Source organism: Ananas comosus, linkage group 8 (assembly GCF_001540865.1).
Source record: "Ananas comosus cultivar F153 linkage group 8, ASM154086v1, whole genome shotgun sequence".
Classification (NCBI taxonomy): domain Eukaryota; kingdom Viridiplantae; phylum Streptophyta; class Magnoliopsida; order Poales; family Bromeliaceae; genus Ananas; species Ananas comosus.
In genome coordinates, this window is record NC_033628.1 from 13,528,043 (window position 1) to 13,555,975 (window position 27,933).

A 27,933-nucleotide genomic window follows, 5' to 3' on the forward strand; every position below is an offset into this window, starting at 1 on the left:
GTCTAATACATCTGTAATCAATAATGTTGAAACGTCAGAGCACTGGTAAAACAAAGGCTCAATTCTAAATGGCTCATCACACTTTCGTAAGGGAAAACAATAACTGCGCAGATTCTGAAGCAGATTCAAGATCTCAATGCCTACGAAATAAGATAATTTGGTAGTGCGAATTGCACCCTCGCCTAAACTCATTAAAGAACAGTTGAACCCTGAGTTGCTATCAGAGTAGGTTTAAGGCACAATCAGGGGCATCTGTTGAACAGGACTTATTCCTGCTCACCTAAAAATAGGAGATGCAATAATATAAGGTGCCCAAAAGTAAGGCATTTTACAAATTATGTAGCCAAATAAACAAGTAAATAGTAACTGAGAGGTACTACATTAAAGGAATGAACTGGAAAAGGATTTTACAGGGTATCAGTATCCCATGGCGAGACAACGACAGCCACCGTTCACATTGCTTTTATGATTCAACTGTGGCACAAATCGACGGTGGTGATCCCTTCACTGTGGACCGATGCTCCGTAAAACTTTGTTAATGAATACAACTAGGAATTACACTTTCCACCTATATGTATGATTGATTTCCCACATCATGGTGGACCAAAACAGATTAACAAACCAATTAATGTTCCACAAACTACAGGTGTGAGGATAATAATGCAGGAATATTCTTTTTCTAGATTTATCATCCCTTCTTAGTCAATCCAAATTGGAATAAATGCTTAGTACTCCAAAAATGAAAGGCTCAAAGAAGCTTCGTGAGAACTATAACGAATTTCACTTATTGATGAAACTAATTTTAAATTTTGAGATCATGAATGCAATGAGAAACTAACTGAGATGCACATGAACTCGTGTTTGATGGGTAAAAAAAGGGGGAAAAAAAAGAAGAGGGAAAGAAATTAGGGTTTTTTGTTCGAACAAATTTATGTAGCCAGCAAGAAGCTGGGATTTTACATCTTGGAATCCCCATGGCTTTTCTTCAGGAGCCTTCTAAGTACCTTTCCTGCCGTGGATTTCGGAATTGAGTTCACAAAGACAACCTTCCTCACTTTCTTATATGGAGCCACCTAAAATATATATTTGGAAAGAAAAACTAGAAAATATCATCAGATAGATCAACTAAAGTTGATACATAAGATATGCACTATTACACACTCAGATCAACCAAATCATTCAAAAATCCCACAGCAAAGCAGAGTTATTTGTCTGAAATAGACTTCATGCTAAAGCTGTGTACCGAAGATAATCTAATTTGTAACGTCAACTAAGGAAGGAGCTTATGGATTAAGTTTTGGAGACAAAGTCAATTAGATTTTCATCTGACGATAGTAGCTTTGGAACATAGCAGAGTTGCATAAGTAGGCCCAGTTGGCCCGCCTAGTTCTAAGATTGAAATATTCAATGGTCAAGAAATACCACAGGTTTTAGCACCGAAGTCACCTCCGGTTATATGGACATCATTTTACCCGTATTTGCTACGATAATTACAAATTGTCATGATGAAGATTACCTTTTGTCTGAAAAATGAGAGATTCAAAATTATTTGATGCGAAAACAGCCAGGAAAACTCTTGGAAAACAGTGTCTGAAAAATAGCCAACTGGAACTCGTTATACAGACTGTGTGGTGCAGTTAGAAAAGAAGGTACAGTAAAATCCAACGAGTATCATATAAAAAGCTCATAGCTAGGTTTCGAGTTATTCTATAAAGGTTGTTTGAGATAGAGACTAAGCAACACTGAGCACGTAAATGCACGGCTGGAGCTTCTACTGAAGTGTTTTTCACTTCAAGTTTGTTTGAAGCACTTGAGCTTCTACATATAAAGCTGAGTGCTTGAGCTCCAAATACAAACACACCTAATAAGACCACAGCCCAGCTTGCTCTTACTTGACTAAATACAATAACAATTATAGATTTGTATAATTTGCTGACTACATTCCGTATAACTACAAGCTTTTTGTCTAGTACTAAGAATCATGTCAGCCACAGCGCAACAACAAAAGAATTTGAAATCCAAAAATAAAGATGCTATGAATTACAACAAGCCAAGCTCGAGCTGGGCTCAACTTGCTTTTTAGCAAGAGACTCAGAATAGGGTTATTCTTTTTATATGTCATGATCACTGTAAATATTATATGTATTTGTATGTATATCTCTACATCTACAATTTGTAAATTCTTAGAAAAGGTTAATCACCTGCTTAGCTACAAACTCTATCACTTGTCCAGAAGAAAGTGAGCTTCCGGGTTTCCTAACCACAAAAGCCACTGGAATTTCCCCCGCTTCTTCATCTGCAGCACTATAAATGGCCAAGAATGAAAATGATGGAGATACAAAGTAATAAAAATTTGCAGGAAAAAAGAAAAAAATATCAGCCTATCGATTTTATGGGTGTTTTTAAACTTACGATGTCACTGTGACATCAAGAATATCAGGATGAGCGATCAGCAATGCTTCTAAATCCGCTGGAGCTATCTGAAAAGGTAATTTGGTTATGATAGAAACGAAGGTTATAAAAATAAGAAGAGAAACCTTACCTAAAATCTTCTTTTGATCCACATGCAAGAAGAGAAACCGTACCTGAAACCCCTTGTACTTAATTGTATCTTTCAACCGATCCATTACAAATAAGTAACCATCTTGATCAAAATACGCCAGATCGCCTGTTCTTAACCAGCCATTCTCAACTATAGTTGATACTGTTGCATCCTCATCATTTAAGTATCCTATCAAGATTCAAATGGAAATTTCAAAAGGAGAAATATCTAGTGATACGAGGCACAAAATGCAGTAGTATTTTAAAACACACAATACAACTAATAAGCACTAAAATTATCTACCTTTCATTATAGCTGGTCCATGTAGCCATAGTTCCCCGCTATAGCCGGGAGGTAAACAAGAGCCACTTCTCAAATCAATGACTTTGGCCTGCATGTTTGGAGCTAATAGTCCTACTGATTTATACTTCTTGTCACTGCCACCACTGTTGAAACCACGAGTTCCTACTGCAGTAGACTCCGTCATGCCATAACCCTCCGTAAAGAAGATTTAAACAGTAATTATCAGATAAAAGTAAAACAAAATGGATATTCAAATGCCCTTTATTTATATTTGAAACCAATCAATCGCATGAAGAAATGGTTGATACAAGGACAGTTAGATCAGCAGTCATACAGTATAAGTTTCATGAAGCCGATCAGGGTGGTTTGCACATGTGCAGCGGTTATTTCCAAAGAAGCTTCTAGTAAGCATGTATTACACTGGTTCTGAACTATAGAAAACTACTACAAAGATGCTAATTACAGATTTTCGTCGATTGACAAATATTGAAGTCTCAGGAAATTATCAAATCTTAAGTGCTCATAAAGCAGTGACCTGAGCAATCTAGTGTGCAAAACAATGCCTTTTACCAACATCAATCCATCTAGAGTGTCATACTAAAAAAGATAAGCATTTATCAATCGGTACCAAGATCAAACATCTGAGAGGCGCAATGCAAAGACCAACATTTAAGATATTAACAATGAAGTTTATAAAACCTCTATCATGCAATACCTGTATAAAATCAATGTGAGGGAAAGCTCTTAGGAAGTCTTGAATTACTTTCCTGCTTAACGGAGCCGCCCCGCTCGAAATTTGCATCAAAGACTCCAACTTACATCCAGTGGCACTTTTAGCTCTAACGAGAGCTCCCAATATTGGTGGCACCACAGGGAAATGTGTTACCTTATACTTCTCTATCGCTCTAATCGCCTCTTGCATATCGAATCTCCTCATAACCACAATAGTTGAACCCAAGGAGAGAAGCCCCATCGTGAAGAGCGACAAACCATACACATGAAACATTGGTAATGCAGCAAGGTAAACATTATTCCAGCTCTTATTCTCATATTGCGAAGCCTCGAACCGTACAAAGAGCTCCACCATAGAGATCAAATTCCTGTGAGTGATTACAACCCCTTTACTAAGTCCCGAAGTGCCCGAGGAATAAAGAATGGCGGCTGTATCACTCTGGTGAATTATGGGTTTCAGCATGATCTTCGAATTGCTCGAAATGAGCCTATCAAAAAGGGGGAACTTTGCCTTGTCATAATTCAAATCCTCAGGAACCGCGACGATATGATGAAGAACACCTAAATTTTCTATCTTTTCAATGTTTTCAAGAGAAGTAAAAGCTAATTTAGAATTGCCAAATCTCATTTGCTTCCTGATCTCATCAATACTGCTAAGAGAGTTCATAGTAGTTACAACAGCCCCAATAGAGAGAACCCCCAATAGTATAACAGGGAAAAGAACACTATTAGGCAATAGAATTAAAACCACATCTTTAGAACAAATACCCATAGTTTGAAGCCCAGAGGCCACGGAATCGACCAATTCGCGAAGCATTTTGTAGGAAATCGAAAACCCAGTTCGGGAATCGACTAGGGCTATTTCTCCTTGGTGTTCGTGGGAGAAGAGGAAGGAGACGAGATCGAGAAATGGGTTCTGGGGGAGGGTTCTGGGGGCGTGTTTGCTGCTATAGATTCCCGTTCGTGGGGAGAAAAAAGCTGGGTTTTTTATCTCATTGGGAGAGACACAACAACTCATGACGCGATTGGACATGGCTCCCTCCATTGCAAGAGAGAGAGAGAGAGAGAGAGAGAGAGAGAGAGAGATTTGGAGGAGGAGAGTAGAGGAGAGGAGAGGAGTCGCACCGCACTTGGAGAGGAAAACTAGCCGTTTTATTTGGTGTCAAAAAAAAAAAAAATCAAAAAGAGAAAGGTGCGCCCCACACACTAGGGCCACGTATCATTGTGCCACGTGTCACAGGCTTAAAATTTCTTTTTTTATTTTTTAATCTCTATTAGTAGAATTTGTAGCCCGATAACCCAAATAAATCACGTGAGTTTTGTGAAGATCTAAAAAAAAGTAACGCAACAACTCAAAATTAAAAAGATGTCCTAAGAAAAAAATTGTTTATATATATATAAATTATTATTTTTTATATGAAATGGTGATATTTGATTGAATTGCAGTATTTATATATATATCTCCCTAATTTGATAGCATTATTGGATCGAAATATGATAGTATTTATAGGTATCTTTAAAATTTAGTATGAATAAATTTATTGAATGTTTAGGATTTAGTAGAGAGCTGATGGAATAATAATGATTCAAAGATAAAAGATAATTAACAATTACTATTTGAATATTATTAATAATATTCTAGTCAAACTCCAGTCTGTTAACTATATATATATATATATATATTTTTTTCTCTTTTTGTGAAAATGAGGAGAGATTTCTCATCTCGTCTTCGAATCCATAACCCTTCCAATCCAGCTGCCGACAACAAATTCCAATGATTCGGCATCATTTATGGTGTTGTTACTTGTTAAGGCAGCATTTATTATACAAGGGTATTATATGTTTTTTTTTTCTATATTTTCAATACTTTGTTGGTTGGCATCTTCTTTATCTCTATCAAAAGATTCAGAACTATACACATTCGACTATTTAATCTTTTAAAATTTTAATTTTAATATTTAATATATTTTATATTTGATTTGAATCATTTGATAACACTTTTCATATAAAATTTAAACTAATTACTAATTATACCAATTAAATCCGTAAAGATAAATAATTAATACATTCGGATTTTAAAATTAAAAAATTATTATTTGGTTCAAATCAGATAACTAACAAGATTCTTAAATTAGATAGTCTTACTAAGGTAAGTTCATATATTTTTACTTTATTGTATGTCGCCTACGGGGCTCACTATCCGGACTAAACGTCTCTACTAACTATATATATATAATGACCGACTGTCCCTAGCGCAAGTGGCAAAGAGTTTGGTGATTGATACCTGAGATCTCAAGTTCGAATCCTAGTTGATTCACATTTTCAGCTAAATTTATTTCTAAATGAAATAAACGAAACGGGTAACGTGCTACCTATCTCTCTCGAAAAAAAAAAAACTATATATATATAACATATAAAACACTTTTATGAGCTTGTCTAAGATCGGAATTGGAGCATCTTTGACATTTATTAAGCTAAGATGGCACAATACAATTTATCCCTTTCGTTATTTATTTAAGCACACCTCCAATGCTAATATATAATACTTAACTTCAGTATCTACTCTGAAGGGCTTTTTTTTGCAAATAGCACATGAGCAATTTTTATTTTAAAAATAGCCCTATCAAAATTAAAATTGCAAAAATGGCCCTGTCCATGCCACGCAAGCGCCACGTCAACGCCACGCAGGCGGGGCTGGGCCAGATGGTTAAGTTGAATACGGTGAATATTGTATTGGAAGTTGAACTTGATTCACCGTGTCTAAATACGGTGAATGATTCACCGTATTTTTTACGTATTTTTTGTATATTGAAAAGTGGAATAAGATGTAGGAATGTCAATAGGTATGGATATCCGAAATATTGTCCGAATCCAAACCCGAATAATATATATATATATANGCAACTCATGAACTTTCATCTCTTTGTAGTTAATTAATTTGGTGATAATTGAGACTCGATATATATATATATATATAATTGAATATACGTGCAAATGCACGTAATAATTATTATAATTTATTTCAAATCAATATAAATTTGTACATTATATATATCCAAAATTTTACAATAAAAATTATATCTATAAATTAATGTGTTATATTTTATTAGAAAATATTTATAATATCCTACCGAGTTCTTTTATTTATATACATCGAATATTTTTATATATTTTTTGATTTTTGATGAATCAAATTTAAATATGTATTTTAAAATAAAAGTATCAAAATTTAATTCACATTTAATTTAAAATTTAAAATTTAATTTTGATCCACGGTAATAAAAAAAGTAATTATTAATTCAAATTTGATATCAAAAAATTAAATTTAATTCATAATTTAAACTCAAATTTTAATTTAATGTAAAATATATTAATAGAAATGCTATTTTTTAACAAATTGATCATAACCGTTTGTTTTAATTTGAGATATTTTTTTAAAAATTGATTATAATAGGATTGAATTTATAGATGGATGCGAATACTATTTTTTAATAGATTGATTATAACTGTTCTTATTTTAAATATTTTTTTAACAAATTAATCATAACCATTTATAGGGAATAGATTTTTATATGTAGTAGAAATTTAATAGATTGATCATAACCGTTCATTTTTATTTGACATATTTTTAACAAATTAATCATAACCATTCGTAGGGAATATTATTTTATTCCTTTTTGGATTCCGTCTGTCATTGTCGGAATTCCTATACGCTTTTATATATAGTATAGATGTAAAATAGTTAATAATTTTTATTTCTTAGATCTTCATCTAACGGTATAGATTTTTAAAACCTGCTGGGTTGGATGAAGATCTAAGGAATAAAAATTATTAAATATTTTATATATTGTATAAATAAACAAAAATAAATTATGTATATATATATAATTTATTCGGATTTGAATTTGGATAATTTTTCGGATATCCATACTTATTGACATCCCTACTTCTTATTCCACTTCTCAATATATAAAAAATACGTAACAAAAACCATTTACCGTGTTTGAACACGGTGAATGGTTCACCGTGTTCAACTTAACATACAGGCCCAGCCCTGCCCGCGTGGCGCTGACGTGGCGCCTGCGTGGCAGGCCCAGGGCCATTTTTGTAAATTAAATTTTGACAAGATTATTTTTAAAATAAAAATTTATCAGGGGTCTAAATGCAAAAAAAACCCTACTCTGAATTAGGATGTTTCTACGCTCTATTTTTCTACTCTTCTTGGAAAAGTTCCATCCCAAGGGACCTATGTTCCAATTTTATGCACGCTTTATAATATATATTAATCCAAAAGCAGTACTACATTCAGGAGATAAAACAAAAGGAATAATGCAATATATTCTTGGTGAAGCTTCTTGTTGCATCTCATTGCTTGTTCGTAACAACAACTCTGCTTTTAGATTGGCATTTTTCTGTGGTTCAAAGTTGAAATAAGCTTCTGAGTTTAGAATTAAAAGCTCAGATTTGAAATATTATCTTAGCCGCCCTGGGGAGATTAAAGCAAAGGATGATGAGTAAAGACACAAAGATGTGCATGTTCTTTTGCAAAAGTGTGTAACATAGAGTTATATTGGCCATTGTGTGTACTTTACAAAAGGCCATATGATTTAAGGGACTCTTTTGGCGAAAAGCTTAGCTGTTCTCTTTTGGGATCTCAGCTGGATCGGAGAAACCTTTTTGTTTTCTTTTCTTAAAAGAATTTAAACTATCAGTGTTGCTTCGAGATCCGTCGATTCGCCATTCCATGAAATTATTACAGAAAAAAAGGTACCCCTGATATGGAACCAAAAAAAAAAACTCGAAAGAAATCTGAAGCAAACTTTAATCTTCAAGGGAAATGTAATTGTTTGTTTTAATGTTTAGGTCCATTTTTCCTGTTATATTTATTGATGGCGTGCTTATATAAGCTTCTAATATAGCGCATAAGATATGAAAAAGAAGATATTTGTTTCTGAAAAAGAGATGCAGGAAAATATTAAAGCCCCAATAGCCATGCAAATAATTACCTACAATATAAAATCTTGGTAAAAATGTATATGCGTGACCTCAACTATCATGCACTTATTTTGATCTGACTACCAAATATTTAAAAATTTTAATTTATTTGATTTGACCCATTTAATAACTCTTTTAACTTCAAAATATCAATATGCTCTATAATTTCACGAGTTTAGCTGTAAATTTATTAGAATAAATAATCAACTTAAATTTTGTCACAGAAAAATCATCAAATGATTTAAATAATTTGAAAAATTCGGTAACAAAATTAATTTTTAAAGGTCGGATAATTGAATCAAAAAAAGTCCCTCGTTCAGGTTGGATCCATACCTTTTTAACCTAAAATCTTTATATGATTTATGAGAACCTACAATTTTTCTGTTTTCCGTCCCATTTAATGTAAAATATGTCAATCAGAGCCACAATTAAAGTACCGAAATGATCAAAGAACTTCACATCCCAACCTTAATCATAATCAACACTATTGACTAAAAAGCTGAAGTAGGTGAAATGCCCAATGATCCTGATCTAAGGCCAAAGGCAGTAAAGATAGTGCACCTTGTCAGAGCGTAATCAGTGAACTAGAGGTAAGAACTCAAAATGAATGATGGATCTGCTGTTATCACTGTAATGTAATGAAAGTTTTTGAGTTTAACATATTAAAAAGGCCAAAACAATTTTGGCGAGGATGCCAATATTAAAAAAACAAAGAATTAGTTACTACATATATATTAAATCTGATCAAGCCTACTATGAAGACCAACTAGATTTAAATCACATTCTAATTGTCAAATTTGAGGAAGAGCTACATGTTTGAGGATACACTCAAAATGCACTTATCACGAGTTATTATGATACAATGAAAACAAACCAAATATTGTTCTTGGGACAAGTCGAAAACTGCCAGGTTATAGCTTTGAGTCTGATTACTAACAAATCAAGCAATAATGTTCGTATACACATAATATACAATTGGTTGGAGTTATCAAATTTGAGTGATGAGAGAAAGCCGAAAAAAAAGAGGGTAAGAAACCAAAATAAAGGATTGACAATTACAGATTCGAACAGAAAACAGTTCAAGCTTCGAATTCGTAATGGTAGACATAGTGTGGCGGGGACGGGGAATTATTTTCACTCCTTATAGGCGACGCAATGTGTGATTCACCTTTGTCTACTCTGACCTGTCCCATTTCCTCGTCCTCAAAGGCGTGGAAGATTGGGTGCAAGTAAGCATCTGCCAAGTAGGCTTTGAGATTTAGGTTTGGTTCAGCAGCTCGCTCCATGATGTCCTTTTCCATTGCTTCCTAGAAAAAAATTAAAAAAAAAACGGAGGTAAACCATAAGAGAAATACACGCATTTCTCTTTTTGTGCGGAGCATAGATGTCTTGATGAGAGAGAGGAGAGGGGAAGGGATAAGAGAGTAGTAATACTGTATCTTTCTCACCTCTAGCGGATATTTCCTAAAAGCAGGTTCGAAACGGCTTTTGCAATAGCTATGAAACCATAGAGTCAAGACGGGTAAGAAAATAAGCAATGGAGTGGAGTAGGCCGCTTTCTTTGTGCCAAGCAAGCCAAGAAGTAGTAGTTGGGAAATCAACAAGCTTGCAATTATGCGGCTGTGGACATGAGGCCAAAATGCACCAGCACTTTCATACTCTTGATTGTAAACATTAATTATCTGAAAAGGAGGAGAAAAAAGAAAAGTGTATGTGTAAGTCTCCACTAGTTTTTAAGTATGACAAGGGAAAATTGCTATTTTACTTAAATAAAAGTAGTAAACCACCAATAAATATCACGATTTTCACATTGCCCTCTGAACTATTAAATCTACAATACACCTCATTGACCTATACGCAGAGCGACGTATATCACCTAGCAACAACAAAAGGACAGAAACAATATAGGCTACAAAAAATACACATTAACAAGGTTACCCCACAAAAAAAAAAAAAGAAGAAAAAAAGAAAAAAAAAATCCATCCAAGTTAAAATTGCAAGATGACGTAAAAGCAACTGACCTGGTGTCTATAGACGAGGAAAGCAAAGGCGAAGAATATCAGTATAAAAGGAAGGAGAATTGGTGTGATTACAGCATAGACTAGCCCAAGAAGGAAATACAACTGGAGGGTTGGAAGGGTTTCAGGGAGCCCGATACTTCCAGGGTCCATCGCCTTCTCTCTGTCTCTCTCTGTTTTCACCAGAAACATGTTTTTCAGATGGTATATGACCAACGGCTTCACTCGAAGAATTTCACTAGCAATGCCGGCCCATCCATCAACCATTATGAACGTCATGAAAAATGTAGCTTTCATCGGTATAGCTACTCCAATGGTCCTCGGGATCCTGAATAAGGAAAAGTCCACATGACATTTGGAGAATGACGAATAAAAGATATTCAAGCAAGATCAAAAATGTTGGGAATAAAAATGCCTGTACATTGAGGAGAAGTTAATTTAATTAATATAATCTTCAAATGACACTAATCAGGCTTATTTTACTTAGATCTGCTAAATCACTAAAAGAGATCGTAAAGAGGGCTAAAGAGACATACTGCGTAGGTGGTTGGTGTAGGAAGGAATAAAGTTGTTCAAAAGCTGTTCCAGCAATTATGCTTCCCAGGAATACATTTACTAACATGAAGTAGTAATATTTTGCGGCTGCTCTTCTTTCAAGTGATGATAATGATATGTAGCCTTCTATTTTCGACATAATCATCAGAACAGCTGGAAGGATGTAAAGGAAGACCTTCAGCGCTAGACCAGGAAGAAATCCTTGTAAGAAGGATTTAACCACCTTTCTGCACCAAATGATAAGATGGCAATAAGAAGTAGGAAAATAAATCAAACAGGAATTATTATGGACATAATACAATCTGATTCGAAGTAACTTAAAGAATACTTACATGTCTATTACTGTTCTGAGGAAAGGAGCGACCTTTTCAAGACCCTCGAGATTCGCAAGTGATTGCACAAAAGCAATGGGTATCATGTAAAAGAACACTAATGCGAAAACTGACACAGAAATCAGAAGCTTCCGAATACTAAGAGAAACAAAAGGTATTGCCAAATTCTGCCAATACACGTCACGTGGTTCGGGAGCCCACTCAGTTAACCACTGTGTAGGATTCTTGCTTTGTTGTGTCTGTGCACACACGGCGGCCCCCCATCTTGAATCAAATGTAACAAAAGCCACTGGCATTATAGCTTTCGGATCTTTAAGAACTCTTTCACGCTCAATTGCTATCTGATAAAAAGAAGCAATGATTAAGCTGGTTCTCGCATCCATTAAAAACATTAAACAGAGTATCTATAAATTAAATACACTAGATGTAACTTTTACGAGGTGGAACGATTGCAGTTGCATTCTATATCGTCGATCACGATAATATACATCCTTAAAAGGGTATCGATAATATTGTACATTTCTCACCAGGGGAAGTAGGAGAGAGAAAAGGGTATGTTATGTGGTATGTCGAATATAAATATTAAAACACTGTTGTTTAGAAGCTTAAGCTTCATGAGAAATAAGTTGGAGATCCTAAGATCCACTCTAATTAAGCCTATCGCCATTCATTAAATAAAAATAACCTCCACCAGTTTGATTCAAAGTTCACCCTGTTTGTGCACTAGAAATCTGAAATCCAAATGTAAGTGTCAAATATAAAATAAAAAACAGTTATATTCATCTAGGAGAAACAAAGTACCTTCTTATCAAGCTGGCTGATTCTCTCTGTGTAATATTCAATGGCATCAACTCGCTGACCACAACACCCAAGAAATCCTATCTGAAACACCAAATGAACTATTATATGTCAAACAGCGTTAATATATGCTTTCCTTTCAATAAAAACTTTCTTGAAAAAGTCAATTGATTGCGTACGGTATGCATTTCAAGTCATTTTCCACTAAAGATTTAGGCGTCTTGCTGTGTAAATACCTTGGTAGTTGGTCTTTTCTCTGGATTTCTATCAAATTTGAGCTGGTAGTAGTCCAACCAGTTATGTAGTCTCTCTTTCTGCTTCACGAGTTTAGCATATTTGTTCGCATTGTAAACAGCCTGATAACAAATGATAAGTATGATTAAGTTGTAACGATGACCAATAATAGATCAATAGTATACGAAAACAACAAAGTTTAAGGGCCTTGTTTGGCCTGGAAGGAGCGTGAGCTTCTACAGAACTGCCGTCAAGTGAAGCTGTTTGAAAAGAACATTAACAACCTTTTTATTGATATCCTCTCCAACAGCTCTGGGCCATAGCAGAAGTAGAAAATCCAAACATACTCTTAGGATTCAAAACTCATTTTAGCTCTCACCATAGGAAATCTCAAGGCTTTTCTTTTTGTAAAGTGCCTAGCTATCAAGTAAAGAAACTATTCTAGAAGCCAGCCCAAAGAGGGACGAAGGATAACAACCGTATCCACATGCACGAAATTACATATATTAAATGGACAAAACAAAAGAAAATCCATTCAAATTAGGATCAGCAGTGAATGATCTGTACCTGGTGACTAAGATAGTGATCAGGATGGACCCTTTGAAAGAATTGTTCCACAGTCTGTGATGTTGAGTGCCCATGTACATGTGGCACATTTCTTACCACCACCTGGAAAGAAAACAGTATGCTATAATAATCCTAAAAAATGAGGCTTCATAGAAAGGTTCAAGAATAAAATGCAGAGAGGATTAGTGTGATAAATTACAGTGAATTGGTCCACGCGGCGATGTTGTGAAGCCAGATAATGTAATCTCATAAAGGCCACATTATCATATTCTTTGTAGAGCATATAGCACGTCCATAATGTGAACAAGTATGCCATTAGTAAGTGAACAAAGAACCTAGAAATCAAAACTGACAAATCATAGCCAGATCTAATAAAACACTATGCAAACATAATAAAGATTGGAAAGTAAAATAATCAAATTAATGTTCAAAGATCATCGTTACTCCCCAAAACATCTCTCTCTCAATATCTATTAACACATAACTAGGCACCTTACTTTCATTACAAACAAAGTATGAAAGTTTCTACCAGAGAGAGAGAGAGAGAGAGAGAGAGAGAGAGAGTTCTAAGTTTAAACTTCAAAATGTTCTTGCCTGACTCTGCTGTCATGAGTCCTCCAGTTTTCATTGTCATGAGAGAGAGAGAGAGAGAGAGAGAGAGAGAGAGAGAGGGAAACTTCTAAGTTTAAACTTCAGAAAATGTTCTTGCCACACTCCATTGGCATAGGTCTTCAAGGTTTCATTATCTATGGTGATAATGATGTGATAATGATAAATGAGAACCAACAGTTGTTAAACGAAAGTTTAATCTTTATCCATAGAAGTTACCTTTGAGATCCAGGACTGACATTTGATATTGAAAGTTTATCAATGTCGCTGAAAATAATCTCTTTTCTAAGATCAACTAATGTTCCGCCAGAAACATTGACTGGAATAAGAATCAACAGTGCAAGAGTTGTCATCGGCACAAAAATCTTTAAGCTGCCAAAGGAGGAGAAAGAAGATGTTAGAGCCAAAATCAAGCAGTTCCATTAAATTGTTCTGTGGAGAGACAAGTGTGCTAAAGTTTTTTCTAGGTAAATTTAATATCAAAATTTAAAAGAAAATTTTCATCATTTTTATATGATGGGGAAAATGAAGAATCAGGCAGTTCCCAAGGTGAATCTAGTATGTAAAATCAGAACAGAACACATTAATTTACAAGAATTCAAAAATTAAACAATTTGTTTTCTATTAAAATAAAACTATTTTTGCCTTCAGTAATGTAAATCAGAATTTTCAAACTGCTATCATGAAGCATGGGCTAGACAATCAAAGAACTTGTATTAACAACATACGAACTTCAATTACGCCAGGAATTCACACAAAAGACCACCTTCTTAAGAAATCAAAATGAAGGTCTCATTTATATCTAAGAGTATAAGTTTCCAGTGTCAAATTGGATCATAACTTCTACATTCTAAACAATCATAGCCAGAATAAGACAAGTCCCAAATAATGACTACTAGAACAGGTCTTTGCAATCAAAACATCAGTTTAAACCTGACAACCAAGGTACGAAAATTGGGCACAAACAAAAAACCTAGCACACTAAGCTCCACCAACAGTTCAACCCAGAAGTAGCATAATCTCACCCAAACAACTCAAAGATGGCATTTTTAATCTCCCAACCCCAAAGAAACCAAATTGTGGACATACCCGAGGATGTAAATCCGTAGATACACAGCGGAATCCAAGCCGGCGTGCTGAATAATCTCCGATTGGCTCATCCGCAGCGCGCCGGGCACCCAATTCAGGAAGGTCAAGTAAGTCCAGAGATTAAGGTTAACGAATTTACCCACACCGCGAGCTCCCGAGCGCGATCTCGAGCCCTTCCTCTCCCCAGCTATGTACCATTTGGGGAAGTAAACCCTGTCATTGATGGGCTGAATCCTCAAAACAGCAAACAGTAACAGGAAAGCGAATGCGCCCACGATGTTGATGAACGCGGAGACCCCCAAATCCTCCAAAGTCGCCATTGATCACCACGAAAACGAGGAAAGGAGTGCTCTTGGAGGAGGAAGAGGATGAGAAAAGAGAGGAGACGCGGAAGGGAGAGGAATCGTACAGCGTGGAAAGGAGATCAAAATGGGAGTTTGTGGAGAGTGGGAGAGAGAGACAGAAAGAGGGAGAGAGAGGGAAAAGAGTTTAACATAAAAAATTATTATATGTACTGTAGCAGTAGAAGTAGCGGAAGAAGAAGTAAGTAGTCGAGCGCGGTGAGAATAAGGAGGGTGACCGGACAATAGTTATAATGCACCGCAGGAACTAAGTTGTTGCACGAAAGCGACCAATGACGTGGAGCCACGTAGAGGCGGAGTATAATAGAACAAAAGAAAAGTGATTGACACTAAAACGGAAAAAGGCGTTTACATTGGTTCCTTTCCGGTTGCGGCTTCGGCGTGAGAAAACTTAGTTTACTATTATACCCCTGCGAGGTACATTTCCGTTCATTCTTGATCGGACGGCCTAGAACCGTTCGGGACGGGAAGAGTAACGTTGTGGCGTATCCGTAAATTAGATTATCGTGAGCACCATCGTGGACCGGCCACAACGCGACGCGTGGAGGCACTGGCACGCGGAACGGGAAGCAAGATATAACCTTGCCACTGATATTCCATGAAATTACGACAGAGCCACTGGTGTGGGGACCCCTGTTTTGTCCTTTCGTAGAGCTCGTCACCTACAGTTAAAACAGGAAACCGGTAATCTCGCCATTGACGATCGAAGGAAACCGACTACCGAGGCTTATCCTGAGCCGAACATGCTATCGTGCGCTGCGGTGGCGCATTTTAGTAGGTGGTGGTGGGCCCCACGCGCGCACATGGGGAGCACTATTTGCACGGGGAAATAAATCGCCCGAGTTATGCGGGGTGGGATTATCGTTCCCGCCACCGAACCTGCTTAGCTGGTCTTTTAGCTACTTAAATCCCGGGATTTAGCTGTGACGAAAATGCTCGCTAAATGAACATTTTATTTTAATTTACTCTAATAAAATATTTCAAAAATAAAAGTCTAATAACAGTGGTCTCTAATAAAGCTCTTATTGTAACGAGAATTTCAAAAATAAAATTATAAGCTCTAAGAAGACAAAATAGTATACTAATCGGCTAAATAGGTTCCAAAAAATTGTACTCTATGCAAAACCTCTTAGAATAGTGTATTAACAATCTCCTGATCAATGGGTCTTTATGCAAGTAAGGCATAATAATTTAAAGGGTGGATTTCTTTATTGTTGGTAGGCATGATTACTTCCACTTCACGCGTTAGGGAAATAAGTAATGCAACAGTTTAAAGAAGTGCCCATACAACATGCGACCCACCATCCACGGAATTTGGTCTATCACGGGAGGTGGATTACTTTATTTTATTAGCAGGTACTCAAAAGGTTGGACTTTTTCGTAACATGAGATTAGAATCTAAGATTGCTTGGTGAGAAACATCATTTAGACGGAAATCACATAGTAGTCACTATTGTAATGCTTGGAGTATTTACAATACTAAGAATTATTCACTCCTAAGTCCTACGAAAAGAGTGCTTGTATGAGTAGTGAGTACTAATTTCTCAGAAAGAGCATGGGGTAAAAGAGCATTCTAAAAGTTGAGCACTTTAAAGGCCCCGTTTGGATCGCGGGATAAGCGGGGATAACGAAAGTTATCCCCGCTATTCCGCCAAACGGGGTAAAATTTGGCCGGAATATTTTATCCCGGTCAAACCTTGCTATTCTCGGTTATCCCGGAATAGCAAAGGATTTGCTATTCTACCATTTTGGTGGAATAGTGCTATTCCAATGCTTAATTTCAAACTTAATTAAATTTATAAATTGAATTAAACTAAATTATATAAATATAATATGTTATATATTATAATACATTATTTTTATTATAAAATTATTAATTGTACTATATTAATACATATTATTTATATTTAAATATTATAATAAAATTTATAATAAATTATATTTAAATATTATAATAAATTCTTTTTATTAAATTTAAATTTAAGTAGAATTTTTAAAAAATTTATAAATTTATTATAATAAATTATTTTTATTAATTGTTCCCACCACTATTCTTATTTTAAAATTTTAAAAATTAAAAATTTAAATTTTTAAAATTTATAATTTATAATCTCAAAATTAAAGTTTAAAATTTAAATTTTAAATTTTAAATTTAAATTTTGATATTTTAAATTTTTGAAATTTAAAATTTGATATTTTATATTTTTTTAAATTTAAATATGATCTTAAATTTAAAGTTTGAAATTTAAAATTTAAAATTTTGAATTTAAAATTTGAGATTTTAAACTTCAAAGTTAAAATTTTAAATTTAGAAATATAAATTTAAAATTTTAAAAATTCAAATTCAAATATAATAAGTGGATAATATCATTATTTTTTATTTACAAAACCCATTATCTTTCTTATTCCATCTTACCTAACCAAACGCTATTTTTTTTATTTCAGGAATAACCGAATTTTCATCCAAACGCAAAATTGATCTAATTCTCGCTTATACCTCAATTTATACCTATCCCTGAAATAGCCACTTTTTTCTTATCCCCGAACCAAACGATACCTAAGAGAGTCAGTTTTAAAAGCACAAACAGCTAAAGTAGGAGGATAATGTTACACAATGTATCTAAGATGAGAATGGGTGATCAATCACTTCATAAGATCTTGGCCTCAATCTCCTCCAGAGTGAGACCTTTCGTTTCAGGTACGACGAAAATTATGAAGAGAAGAGAAGCTAAAGCAATCACCCCAAAGCCCGCAAAGAGGACGCCGGTCCCAACCAGTGCCTGCAATAACAAAGTTTTAAAGGGACAAAAAAGGAGAGAAAAAAAGAATGCATTAGCACAACTTTAACATGTAAAAGGTATGCACATGTTCAGAAAATGAATAGGGGGCAACTATTTTTAATGATAACAGATTAATTTAATCTTCTCAACAAATCTCAGCTCTGGGACAACACAATAAGTATTTCTTAGAGTACAAGAGAAGCCAAAGTTTCACCTTTTTGAGCTTTATAAGAAACACACGACAGGAACAAATCAACACTTCTCGGAAGAAAGAGGCAAATATATCAAAGAGCTTAATAACGCGACATTATCATCAAATCACTTAATAACGCGACATTATTAATGTCGCAGCTTGGTTCTCGATTCCACATTTTATCAAAGGTTAATAGGCACCGAGAAAAATATGAATGTCTCTCCAGCAGGACCCCAGATATTAGGAAAATTATTCACAACAATCATATTAAATACGAAAGTTACAGTTGAATGATATGTGCCATCCCGGAACATATGACATATTTCTCCAGCAGTAAACCCACATATCAATGCTATTATTCACAACACATCTAGAAAACAAAAGCTACAGTTAAATGATATATACCACTCAGGAATACAATGTACTTTTTTCTTATATTACTTCAGATACTAGCATTATTATTCACAACAGACATTTTAAACACACAACTTATTGGATTAATTAATTCCAATGTTGGTCCCAAAATTTGATCCGGACATCAATATGGTCCTCCCAGTCTCAATGATAACAGTATAGCTGCACTGAAATTCGTTCTACCTATTTTTATAGTCTACCGTCTATATAAGTGCCACATCAGCACGATCATTAAACTTTCCTTCATTTAAACTTTGAAGTTACGTGGAGGAAATTGAAGCAAAGATCAAACTTCAGTCAGGAATGAAATTGATATCGAGGTTGAAATTCAGGTTTAAGCTAAAGCTCTAAAGACGAAATTGACAGAAACTAAATTGTTATGTTTGAAACTCTGAGGATCAAATTAAAATGGGGATCAAACTTCAGGGACCAAATTTGAAATTAACCAAAAGTAATTCAATGCTACAAAGTATTATTTGAATCTTAAGCAGGTGCGTGAGAACCGGTCTGAAAGTTCAGCCAGAGTTCACAGTAAGCTGTGAGCCCTCTCAACATGCATATATCTACTTCTGCTAAAAGAAAAAGAATCAGTAAGCACAAATACCTGCAGTGGCGAGAAACCAAAAGTCACGAGCGCATTTGAGGCGAAATTGACAAGCACAGCGATACTTAAGCCACGACCTCTTAGCCGCAAAGGAAAAACCTCTGAAATCATGAGCCAACCGATCGGACCAAATGACAACTGCATGACAACAGACTTGTGAGATCTCATTCAATGAATTCTTCTTCGGAAGACATATAGAGAGGTAATAAGTACCTGATAACAGCCAACATACAGCAGCAGTGCAATTACAGCCACGAAAGCAAAATCGTTTAACAAAGTATAGTATGAAGATAGTAGGAATAATGAGATCACCTGCAAAAAGCACGACACCTATGTGACTGAACGAAACACAGTTAAGTGAGATCTCATTCATATTAATATAATTAAGAGAATGGGCATCTTAGCAATCAAGTTTGCATGATGCAAAATAGTAGAAGAAATCTACAGAAATAAAAGCACTAGTAATTTATTTCTACTTTTCACTACATTAGTACCAGTAGAAATCTACATAAATAATAGTTAGCAGCAAAAGCCAGAAGACTTACAATCCCACTAACACCTCCAATCAGTAAAGGCCTCCTGCCAAGTCTGTCCACTACGAGAACAGCAATTCCAGTCAAAAGCAGCTGTAATGGGTAAAATCATTAATAAATGGCATTTGATGTAGTACCAATGCTTCCATAGTGTTATCAGTGGCGAAGGAGACAAACAAGTACAAAATTGTTAGGCCTAGATAATTTTCACTATTCTCAAACTCAAGGGCCGTTTGTTTCTTAAAGCCGGTCAGTTCACTGTTAAGAACAACAGTTTCTAGCTAAAAGTTTAAGCTGTTATTGAACAGTGTTTTGACAATTCACACTCAACACTCCTTAAGTGAGAAGATTTCAAATTTCTGTCCAGGGTTGATAAAGTTGTGTGTGTAAAGAAACTCTACATTAGTAACAGAAAAATTCAAAAGTTTATCAGAAAACATCCTGTAATTCAGAAATCTTTGAGCAAGAAAATCAAATCATGTTTATGTGCGCATTCTGACCTTGCAATAGAATCCAAGTGCCATTATTTAATTTATTCTATTCACGAAATATATACCTTCAGTACCCCAAGAAGAACTGAGACACGGGTAGCATCAGATGCTGCAGAAAACCCTGCACTCTGCGAAACACAAAAAGGATCAAATAAATCACAAGTACATACAAAATATCAAAAAATCAAATATTATCATTATGTAAAACAGGAATACCTGAAGGATTGTTGCTGCATAATATAAAACACTTGGTTGGCCAGTGACCTGCCATAAGAGTAAATGAGCTAGCACAAGTTAAAACACTCACTAGCATGAGCTCCTGTTATTATAAATGCAAGAAATTGTAGGGACCTGCTGAAAAAAGACCAGGCCACAACCAATTATAAGGGCCTTGAGGCATTTCCCCTGAAATATCTCACTAAGTGTTGCTGCTTTCTCTTGACCAGCATAAGAGAGTTCAGCCAGAATTGCATCGACTTGTACTGAAATTGAATCGTCAAGAGCTTGACCCCTAAGCCGACATAAACAGCGAACAGCAAATTCTTTTGTATCCAGTATGCTTCCCTTTCCTTGTATGGCACATAAAAGAAGCCAGCGAGGGGATGGTGGGAGCCACCACATGCCTAATCCCATAATAAGACATAAAGGCGCACTAGTAGCATACATATAGCGCCATCCAGCAACCAGTTCAACATAGATACTGCCGCTAATGTAGCCAAGCTGCAAATAGAGAAAAACAAAAGGAGAAAAAAAAAGATAAGTAAGAATCCTAATGAAAAGAAAAGAGAAATATGTAAATGCACAGTAACCACTGTGGCTGCACTTACAAGCATCCCGATTACTATGAAAAATTCCTTCAAAGAGATTAGTGTGCCTCGGATTTGACTTGGAGCAGTCTCTGCAATGTACATCGGAGCAGCATGCATAGCCTAAAGGAATAAAACTGTCATAAGTCTAATGAGTTCGAATTGCTCCAAATCTTTCTGTAAATTCAATATTCCAGTGGTGATACCAGATATTTTAACTGAAAAGAATTCGCGTAATTAAAGATACAAAAAAGTAAGAAAAAAGAATTCTTCTAGATTTTACTAAATTACAATTTAAGGTTAGTAATATAATTATGATCCTCATTCATAATAGATAAATAATGATATCTCTTTAGAACGAAAAAAATTCGAAGAATGAAAAGACTTGCAGTATTAACTATCCTTAACTATACAGACTAGTATTCTCTCAAACATACACTGTTATATGAGAATGTAATATACAGTAAGACAGGGCAAGACTATCAAAGAGAAGCATCATTGAGAAAAAGCTTGTAGAAAGAGCAGAAGATTTTTGATGGAAAATCACATGAATTTCTGCTTCAGATATTAAATAGTGTCTACGAAGATAGTCTGAAGGATGACCAGTTCAATTACCAATCCGATTCCCGTACCAAACACGAAGCGTCCAATCACCATAACAGCAAAATCAGGAGCCAAAGCTGTCAGTAGAGCTCCAATGAAATACAGCAGAGAAGCTAGAATCAATTCCCTTCGCCTTCCTTCAATAATATCTCATATCATCAGATCTCACTACAAACTAATATCTTCATTCATGTCAGGATAAGGAAGATAACATAACGCAACCTAAAGAATCAGCAACTGTAAATGCCAGGGCTGAACCAATCAAGGCACCATATAGCGAACCGCTAACCTGCAATATGTACACAGAAAGCAAAAGTGTATGGTATCTCACGGTTATATAAGTGAGCATACACCTTGCAACAAAACAGAGTGTACAAACTTACCACGAGCCCTATTTCCACAGAGGATAAGTTGTACCATGTTGTCCCGCTTAATGTTGATGACTGCAAATATAAGTTACTCAACATACGATTATTTTGAGAAGCAAACTTACCATGAAATCCAAACATCCTACAGTAGCTATAGTGTTTTGCGATGTTTCCACAGTAGTTATACTTATTTTGCTGTCACTAAACTATCTTTCAATTAATAAAAGAAAGACTTCCAGAACATTTGAAAGTTCATATAAAACAGAGATATACAGTTAATAAGTTGCAAACTGTTTATGAGGTTCTGATGCCAATTTTCCATCTTTGACACGTAACTTAAAAACCATCAGGTATCTGAAGCACAATACTACACAGTTACTAAAAGTTCTATTACAGGTAAAACTAGCAACATTAATGTTGATGGCACAGTCCTGTTGGCATACCTTCAATGAAATCGTGGCACCCGATGTGGCACCAATGTCGTAGCCATATAGCAGTCCTCCTAAGGCTGGAAATAAAAACCTATAGCTCTTCGCTTTAGTTATTGTATATGAGAAATCAAGACTTAACTGTTTCTATCAACTAAACAATAGATCTGAAGAAGTCAAAGTTTATTATGACAAGCAGAATTGTATTATAAAGCTGTATTAGGCACTTTACAGTACTCGAAAAAAAGCTAATAAGCTCCAAGTCAGTTTACATCTTATTTGGTCTCTTTCCATCTGGTGTTACTCAAAGACTTGATACTACAAGAATTGGCACAAAACTTGGCTAGAGAAGAAAGAAAATGAGCACTCCTTCATCTTTAAAAACTACAGAGGCTAAAGATCTGAATTCTCAAAAGTATGATCAAAATAATTCTGCAACAGTTCCATTTTAACTTTTCACGGATTTGTGAACAACAATGACATACAGTATTCCGCTTGCAAAGATCAGGATATTAGGCTCATCTTAATACTCAAAGGTCTGCATATGAGAGATTTTTCAATATATATATATATATANTTATATATATATATATATATATATATATATATATATATATATATATATATATATATATATAATAAAAGGGAACATGGCCAATAATAAAAGGGAACATGGCCATCAAAATTACCCATAATAATCCAAACAAAACAAATTCCAAGAACTCAAATCAGAGTATAACAATACTCACGGTAGAATCGCCGCGCAAACAGAGTAGCTCTCAGAGGGACCACTCCCACCAATCAAAGGCTCCCGCACAGTGTCGATCTCATTCACCACCCCCTAATCAGCGCAATCAGATCGATAAGAACAGATAAAGAAGAGATTAATCACATGGATCTTACGATAATCGACAAGGAACTAACTACTCACAAAATATTCAAAGAAAAGAGAGATAAAAGAGGAAGGGCACCCACATCTCTTCCCAGAGGCCTAGCGAAGAACGAGGCGGCCTTGGGCTGCTCCGGATCCGCCATTGACAGATCGAACTCAGCTCACCAAATGGCACCAACACGAGCCCCAAATTGCTCACGCTTAGGTTAGCGTTAGGGTTAGGAATAGTAGTTGGAGGAGTGTGAACGGATTGGGGAGGAAGAGGAAGAAGCGGAAGCGCACGAAGCGCGAGCGAGTAGTAAGTAGACTTGCCGTTGAGTCGCGTATCCACGTTTATTTATATAATAAAAAAATTTTATAGATAAATAAAGTGGGGGTGGCATCCGATGACCGCCACGTGTCTCTACTCGGCTTACGAGGAAGATCGGACGACCGGATTGTCTCAGTAACGGTCATCAGAGAAATCCGCAGAGATCACGTTGTATGAGGACGTCCGCGTAGAGTTTTTTGTGGGGCCAAATTCCGAAGGTTAAAGGGAACGACGTGGAATAATTCGTCGCCGCGCTCTGGAGAACCCCACTTTCGTGGCCCCAATGATGGAATGGGTGGGTTAAGAGGCTAACTATGGGCCGGAGCACTAAATGTGGGCCTCTCCAATAACAGGGACGTATTTGGCATATTTTGGTTTCTACACAGTACCTGATATTGTATCTTACAACCATTAGATTCTACATGCAGGTGAACAGCTCTGGAAACAGAAAATTTTGTTATTATTATAATAATAATTATTATTATTTTTCGTTCGAACTGAACTAAGTGCAGAATTTGATTATAAAGCAAAGGCAACCAAGTTGAAGCATGTAATTATATAATAAGAAATGTTAAAGTTCATCTTCTCGCTCCTGCTCAAACACTGCCGAGGTGATCTTTAAGAGAGAAAGCAGAGAAACATACTAGAGAGCTAGAGAGAACTAAAATTTGACCTACTAAGAAAGGATAACAAGACGCAATTAATTTCATTCGAATGTAGAAAGTTTATCATTTAAATTAAAATTGAACAAGTTTATCTTTTAAATGTGAACTGAACAAAGATTAAAATCAAAGTTAAGGCCATTGGAAGACGAGGAGGGTTAAANGATTCGCTCTGAATGGTATAGTAAGTGAAGGCTACAAACAGCATAAAAATTAACTCGCCCCAAACTTGCCTTGACTCGACGAAAAGTAAGGCAGAAGATGCGGGACTCGTCCCCCCCCCCCCCCCCCCCCCCCCAAAAAAAATTTATGCAACACAAGCCAATTTGTAGAGGTAAAAATGATGTCAAATTTAGAGCCAGTTCATTTATGTTCTCAAAAGGTATCAAACATCCAATACACTTATTCCAGCCGAGGCAGTTAATTTCCGTTCTCAAAGCTTTGACAGGAAGATGAAAATGAAATACACAGTTTTAACAGGACAATAAGTATCAGGCGAAGAAAGAAGACAAACCAAAATACTGCTCATCCTTGCGCACTAAGGATTTTCAACATCTGTTTAATTATCCTTGGATTGCCAAGGTTGGTATCGAGTCCAGTCCCGCCTGCCAGGGTTGAGAGCATGGCCCTTGGAGTGATAGATGTACTGTTCTCCCTCCCCTGATAAATTCTCCCTGTGCTCCGCTCCATACCTCTTTGGTTTCAACATCAGCAGCTGTGCCGTTAAAAAGAAGGATTGCATTAACCACCGCTCATCTCGAACAGTAATTCGTCATAGTGACACGGATTCAAATTATTTTTCTGTTTTATTGAAGGATGTATAAATTTGCAAACCCAATATGAAAAAAGAACAAAAGATAATGGATCGGATTCTTTAATAATAAAGAGCATGATGCGAGAGCAATACTGATGCTTGTCAGTCTGTACAGCACAATAGCTTGCTTACTTAGCTAGTCGAATCATACAGGTATTTTACAAAATGAAAAAGTCTAAATTTGTTACATCAGGAAACACATGCTTTGGGCCCTGGAAAAAGCAATTAAAAGCTTCTGCTTGTGCAGCTGTGAGTGGCTGTTTAGAGGATTAAGTAACGGTAGTGCATCTTCGAGCAGCTAAACTCAAAGAGCAATTCAGTAGAATCTCTAGCCGTGGCAGACGGCCCATTCAAAACTGGTTATCTAAATTTATATTCTCTATGATGTTGATAGAAGAAATCTAGTTGACTAGCTTAAAGAGCCTGAATCTTAAGAGAACTATATACTACTACATGGGGGTTTCCCTTTTTCCCCCCTTCTTTTCCTCTTTCTCCATTGCAACTCATTTTATATCGAAATATGCAGTATGACTCCGGAAAAGTTACCTCATCGCCAGTGTGATCAGTAATGTGGTGCAGCCATCCGTGCCACTCTGGGGGCACTTGGGATGCATTATAACGGCCTTTCTCTGCATACTCCACCCACCTGTGTCTTCCTGTGCATTCAACAAAGGCTCCATTTCACTAAACCATTTTCTGAAAAATAGCATCTTAGCATACTATATATAATGGCAATTTAAGCAAGAAAAAAATGTACGAGCAAGTCATCAGAAAAAAGTCAAAAAGAAAACTGTCTAGTTTGCTGAGTTGCTCTTCACATGAGCTATAAGTTGCAGTAGCAACCAACGGAGGACAACTGGAAACGGCCAAAGAGAATTGTAGTGAGTCTGCTAACCATACTGAGTATCTTGCAATTTCTCATAATACTTGTTTCCAAATTTATCGACTCCAACGAGGGTTGCGCCAATGTTGTGAATCTTGGTTTGCCTGAGCAAATTCAAAATTTCAATTAGTAGGTAAAATTACACCCATAAGCATGGACCTTCAACATTTAATGAAGAGAGTAGAGGGAAAGCTAAGACAAATCATAAATATACAAATCATCAAACTGAATCATGTCAACTAAGATTAGGTGCGTTTAAAATTGAGAGCGAACTTTGAAGGATGGTTAGTATTTTGTCTGCCTATGAAGCACATGCATGACAATATCGTTGCATAGCATCATTTTTATGACCATGGTTGCTTATATAGCTATAGAGAGAAACACAACAAGATGGCTGCTAATTCTTTCTCCGCAGGTCTTATCAGAAGTAAATCTTAACTTAAATCTAACAATTAGGCATTTCAAAGAATAACTTCCAAATGTACTAGCCATGTCTTTCAAGAAACACGAGTATACATAAAAGAATATTAGTCAAAACTAAAGAACAATTGGTATCTTCTTACAGCAAAATTAGCTTCTCTAAAGATAAACGATGGATCAGACGCAGCAAGAACAAGAATTTAGCCATTCATGTAACAATTTATACAACACAAAACACCTTACATGACGTGATAAAACCCCCAAACAGAAAGAAAAGAAAAAAAAACTGTGCTGCAATCCGCTGTAGTAGTTATCTTCAACTCAAGCAAAAGCAATCAAATAAAACACGGCACTTACAGCAAATTTCCGTCCGAAAGGCATTTCCTGCAAACAACAATGTGCTATAACATCAGAGACTCAGAGAAAAGTTAACAATATAAGAATAGAAATTCCCACCTTTCATGCGATATGCTGCAGAAAAGTTAATTAAGCAGAGTCGACGAGAACAACACAGCGAAACTAATAAACTGAGCCAGCAGTTCTAAAAGGCCCCTAGTATCTGAGCTGTATGATAAAAAGGATTCAGCAAACATATATCGTGTCATCTACAAGCAATTTGGCACACTAGCAACCCCAAGATCATTCAAGGCTTCTTTTCGGATAAATGCAAGTCGATGAAAGGTCGAAATATCTGCAGCACATTTATTCATGGCTCCATTTTAAATTTTTAAATGATTACAACGGGGCATACAGATTTGAACATTACGAATTTGGCCCCTTGTAAATTCCCACAAGGAGGCAAGCGTGGAGAGCACTGAGATAGAAGGCTGGGCACTTGGGCTACAGTTTGGCACCGCGAACCAACCAAAATTTCTCATTAAACTACAGGAAGAGTCGTTTAATTTATGAACCAGCATGCATTATCACGACCGACAACACCATATATATACCAGAAACTGTATTTTCATTGAAAATAACAGCGGTCGAAAGTGTCTTTGAATTCGCACACTTAGTGAATTCCAGTAAGCTTATTTTGCAATCAATACCTCGTAATTAGATCACAGTTGTGGCGACGGCAATGACATGAGATGAACCATACATTGAAAAAAGAAAAAGAGATTTGGCAGAGATTAAACACGTCTTAATTGTGATACATAGCAATTCATCAATACCGATCGAATCTACGGAATTTGAAGATTCAGCTGAGAATCGATTAGATGATCATAGACGTTAGGTTCGAAGTGTTCGTGATCTATCAGGCACGCGAGAGGGTGAGAGAGGGAGAGGAAATTAAAGAGAGGAAGGGGACGCTCACAGGTAACCCTCGTCGCGGATCTCCTTGATGAAGTTGCCCAAGCCCTTCTCCCTCATCGCCTTGAACACGCCCCTCACCACCGACGCCATTTATTATTCTTCTTCTGCTTCTCCTTCTTCTTCTCCTCCCCCTTTCTCTCTCTCTCCCTCTCCGTTCACCGTGGCGAAGTGAAACCCTCGCTGCGTTTGTCGCCCTTTTTCCATTTTTGTTTTTCCCGATATTATTATTATTATTTTTTTTAACCGTCTTTTTGGTCTGGGCCGTATTTGTTATGGTCTGGA

The 27,933-nt window shown here is 36.0% G+C and overlaps 4 protein-coding genes across 10 annotated transcripts; all 4 read right to left on the minus strand.

The window, feature by feature from the left end:
* Positions 252-4,688, minus strand: LOC109713679 (4-coumarate--CoA ligase-like 6). 4 transcript variants are annotated; one of them, XM_020237849.1, is made up of 6 exons: positions 3,561-4,688; positions 2,846-3,038; positions 2,586-2,731; positions 2,413-2,480; positions 2,202-2,304; positions 252-1,073 (listed from the first exon to the last, which is right to left on the minus strand). In XM_020237849.1, exons 1-6 carry the CDS (start codon positions 4,620-4,622, stop codon positions 957-959), a joined length of 1,689 nt encoding a protein of 562 aa, XP_020093438.1. In that variant the 5' UTR covers positions 4,623-4,688; the 3' UTR covers positions 252-956. The 4 variants fall into 4 exon arrangements, with proteins under 4 accessions (XP_020093438.1, XP_020093439.1, XP_020093440.1 ...); XM_020237850.1 differs by having other exon boundaries at positions 252-1,099; XM_020237851.1 differs by lacking the exon at positions 252-1,073 and adding an exon at positions 1,108-1,590.
* Positions 9,388-16,395, minus strand: LOC109713794 (CSC1-like protein At1g32090). Of its 2 annotated transcripts, XM_020237987.1 has the most exons (12): positions 15,489-16,395; positions 14,775-14,987; positions 13,905-14,057; positions 13,276-13,411; positions 13,077-13,178; positions 12,512-12,631; positions 12,279-12,359; positions 11,478-11,818; positions 11,127-11,372; positions 10,594-10,918; positions 10,021-10,254; positions 9,388-9,879 (listed from the first exon to the last, which is right to left on the minus strand). In XM_020237987.1, coding segments are annotated over exons 1-12 (2,181 nt in total). In that variant the 5' UTR covers positions 15,491-16,395; the 3' UTR covers positions 9,388-9,651. The 2 variants fall into 2 exon arrangements, with proteins under 2 accessions (XP_020093576.1, XP_020093575.1); XM_020237986.1 differs by lacking the exon at positions 15,489-16,395 and having other exon boundaries at positions 14,775-15,467.
* Positions 16,677-23,581, minus strand: LOC109713795 (D-xylose-proton symporter-like 2). 3 transcript variants are annotated; one of them, XR_002217164.1, is made up of 15 exons: positions 23,332-23,581; positions 23,106-23,197; positions 22,372-22,450; positions 21,944-22,003; positions 21,783-21,849; positions 21,573-21,697; positions 20,979-21,080; positions 20,503-20,871; positions 20,368-20,415; positions 20,217-20,279; positions 19,673-19,753; positions 19,341-19,439; positions 19,128-19,265; positions 17,698-17,916; positions 16,677-16,729 (listed from the first exon to the last, which is right to left on the minus strand). XR_002217164.1 is itself a non-coding variant. In XM_020237988.1 (14 exons), the coding sequence occupies exons 1-14, from the start codon at positions 23,389-23,391 to the stop codon at positions 17,785-17,787; spliced, it is 1,515 nt and encodes a 504-aa protein (XP_020093577.1). In that variant the 5' UTR covers positions 23,392-23,581; the 3' UTR covers positions 17,639-17,784. The 3 variants fall into 3 exon arrangements, 2 of the variants coding, with proteins under 2 accessions (XP_020093577.1, XP_020093579.1); XM_020237988.1 differs by lacking the exon at positions 16,677-16,729 and having other exon boundaries at positions 17,639-17,916; XM_020237990.1 differs by lacking the exons at positions 16,677-16,729; positions 23,332-23,581 and having other exon boundaries at positions 17,639-17,916; positions 21,783-22,003; positions 22,372-22,436.
* On the minus strand, positions 24,554-27,852 carry LOC109714479 (probable NADH dehydrogenase [ubiquinone] 1 alpha subcomplex subunit 12). The gene is made up of 5 exons (XM_020239122.1): positions 27,653-27,852; positions 26,695-26,721; positions 25,930-26,021; positions 25,581-25,690; positions 24,554-24,935 (listed from the first exon to the last, which is right to left on the minus strand). Exons 1-5 carry the CDS (start codon positions 27,739-27,741, stop codon positions 24,780-24,782), a joined length of 474 nt encoding a protein of 157 aa, XP_020094711.1. The 5' UTR covers positions 27,742-27,852; the 3' UTR covers positions 24,554-24,779.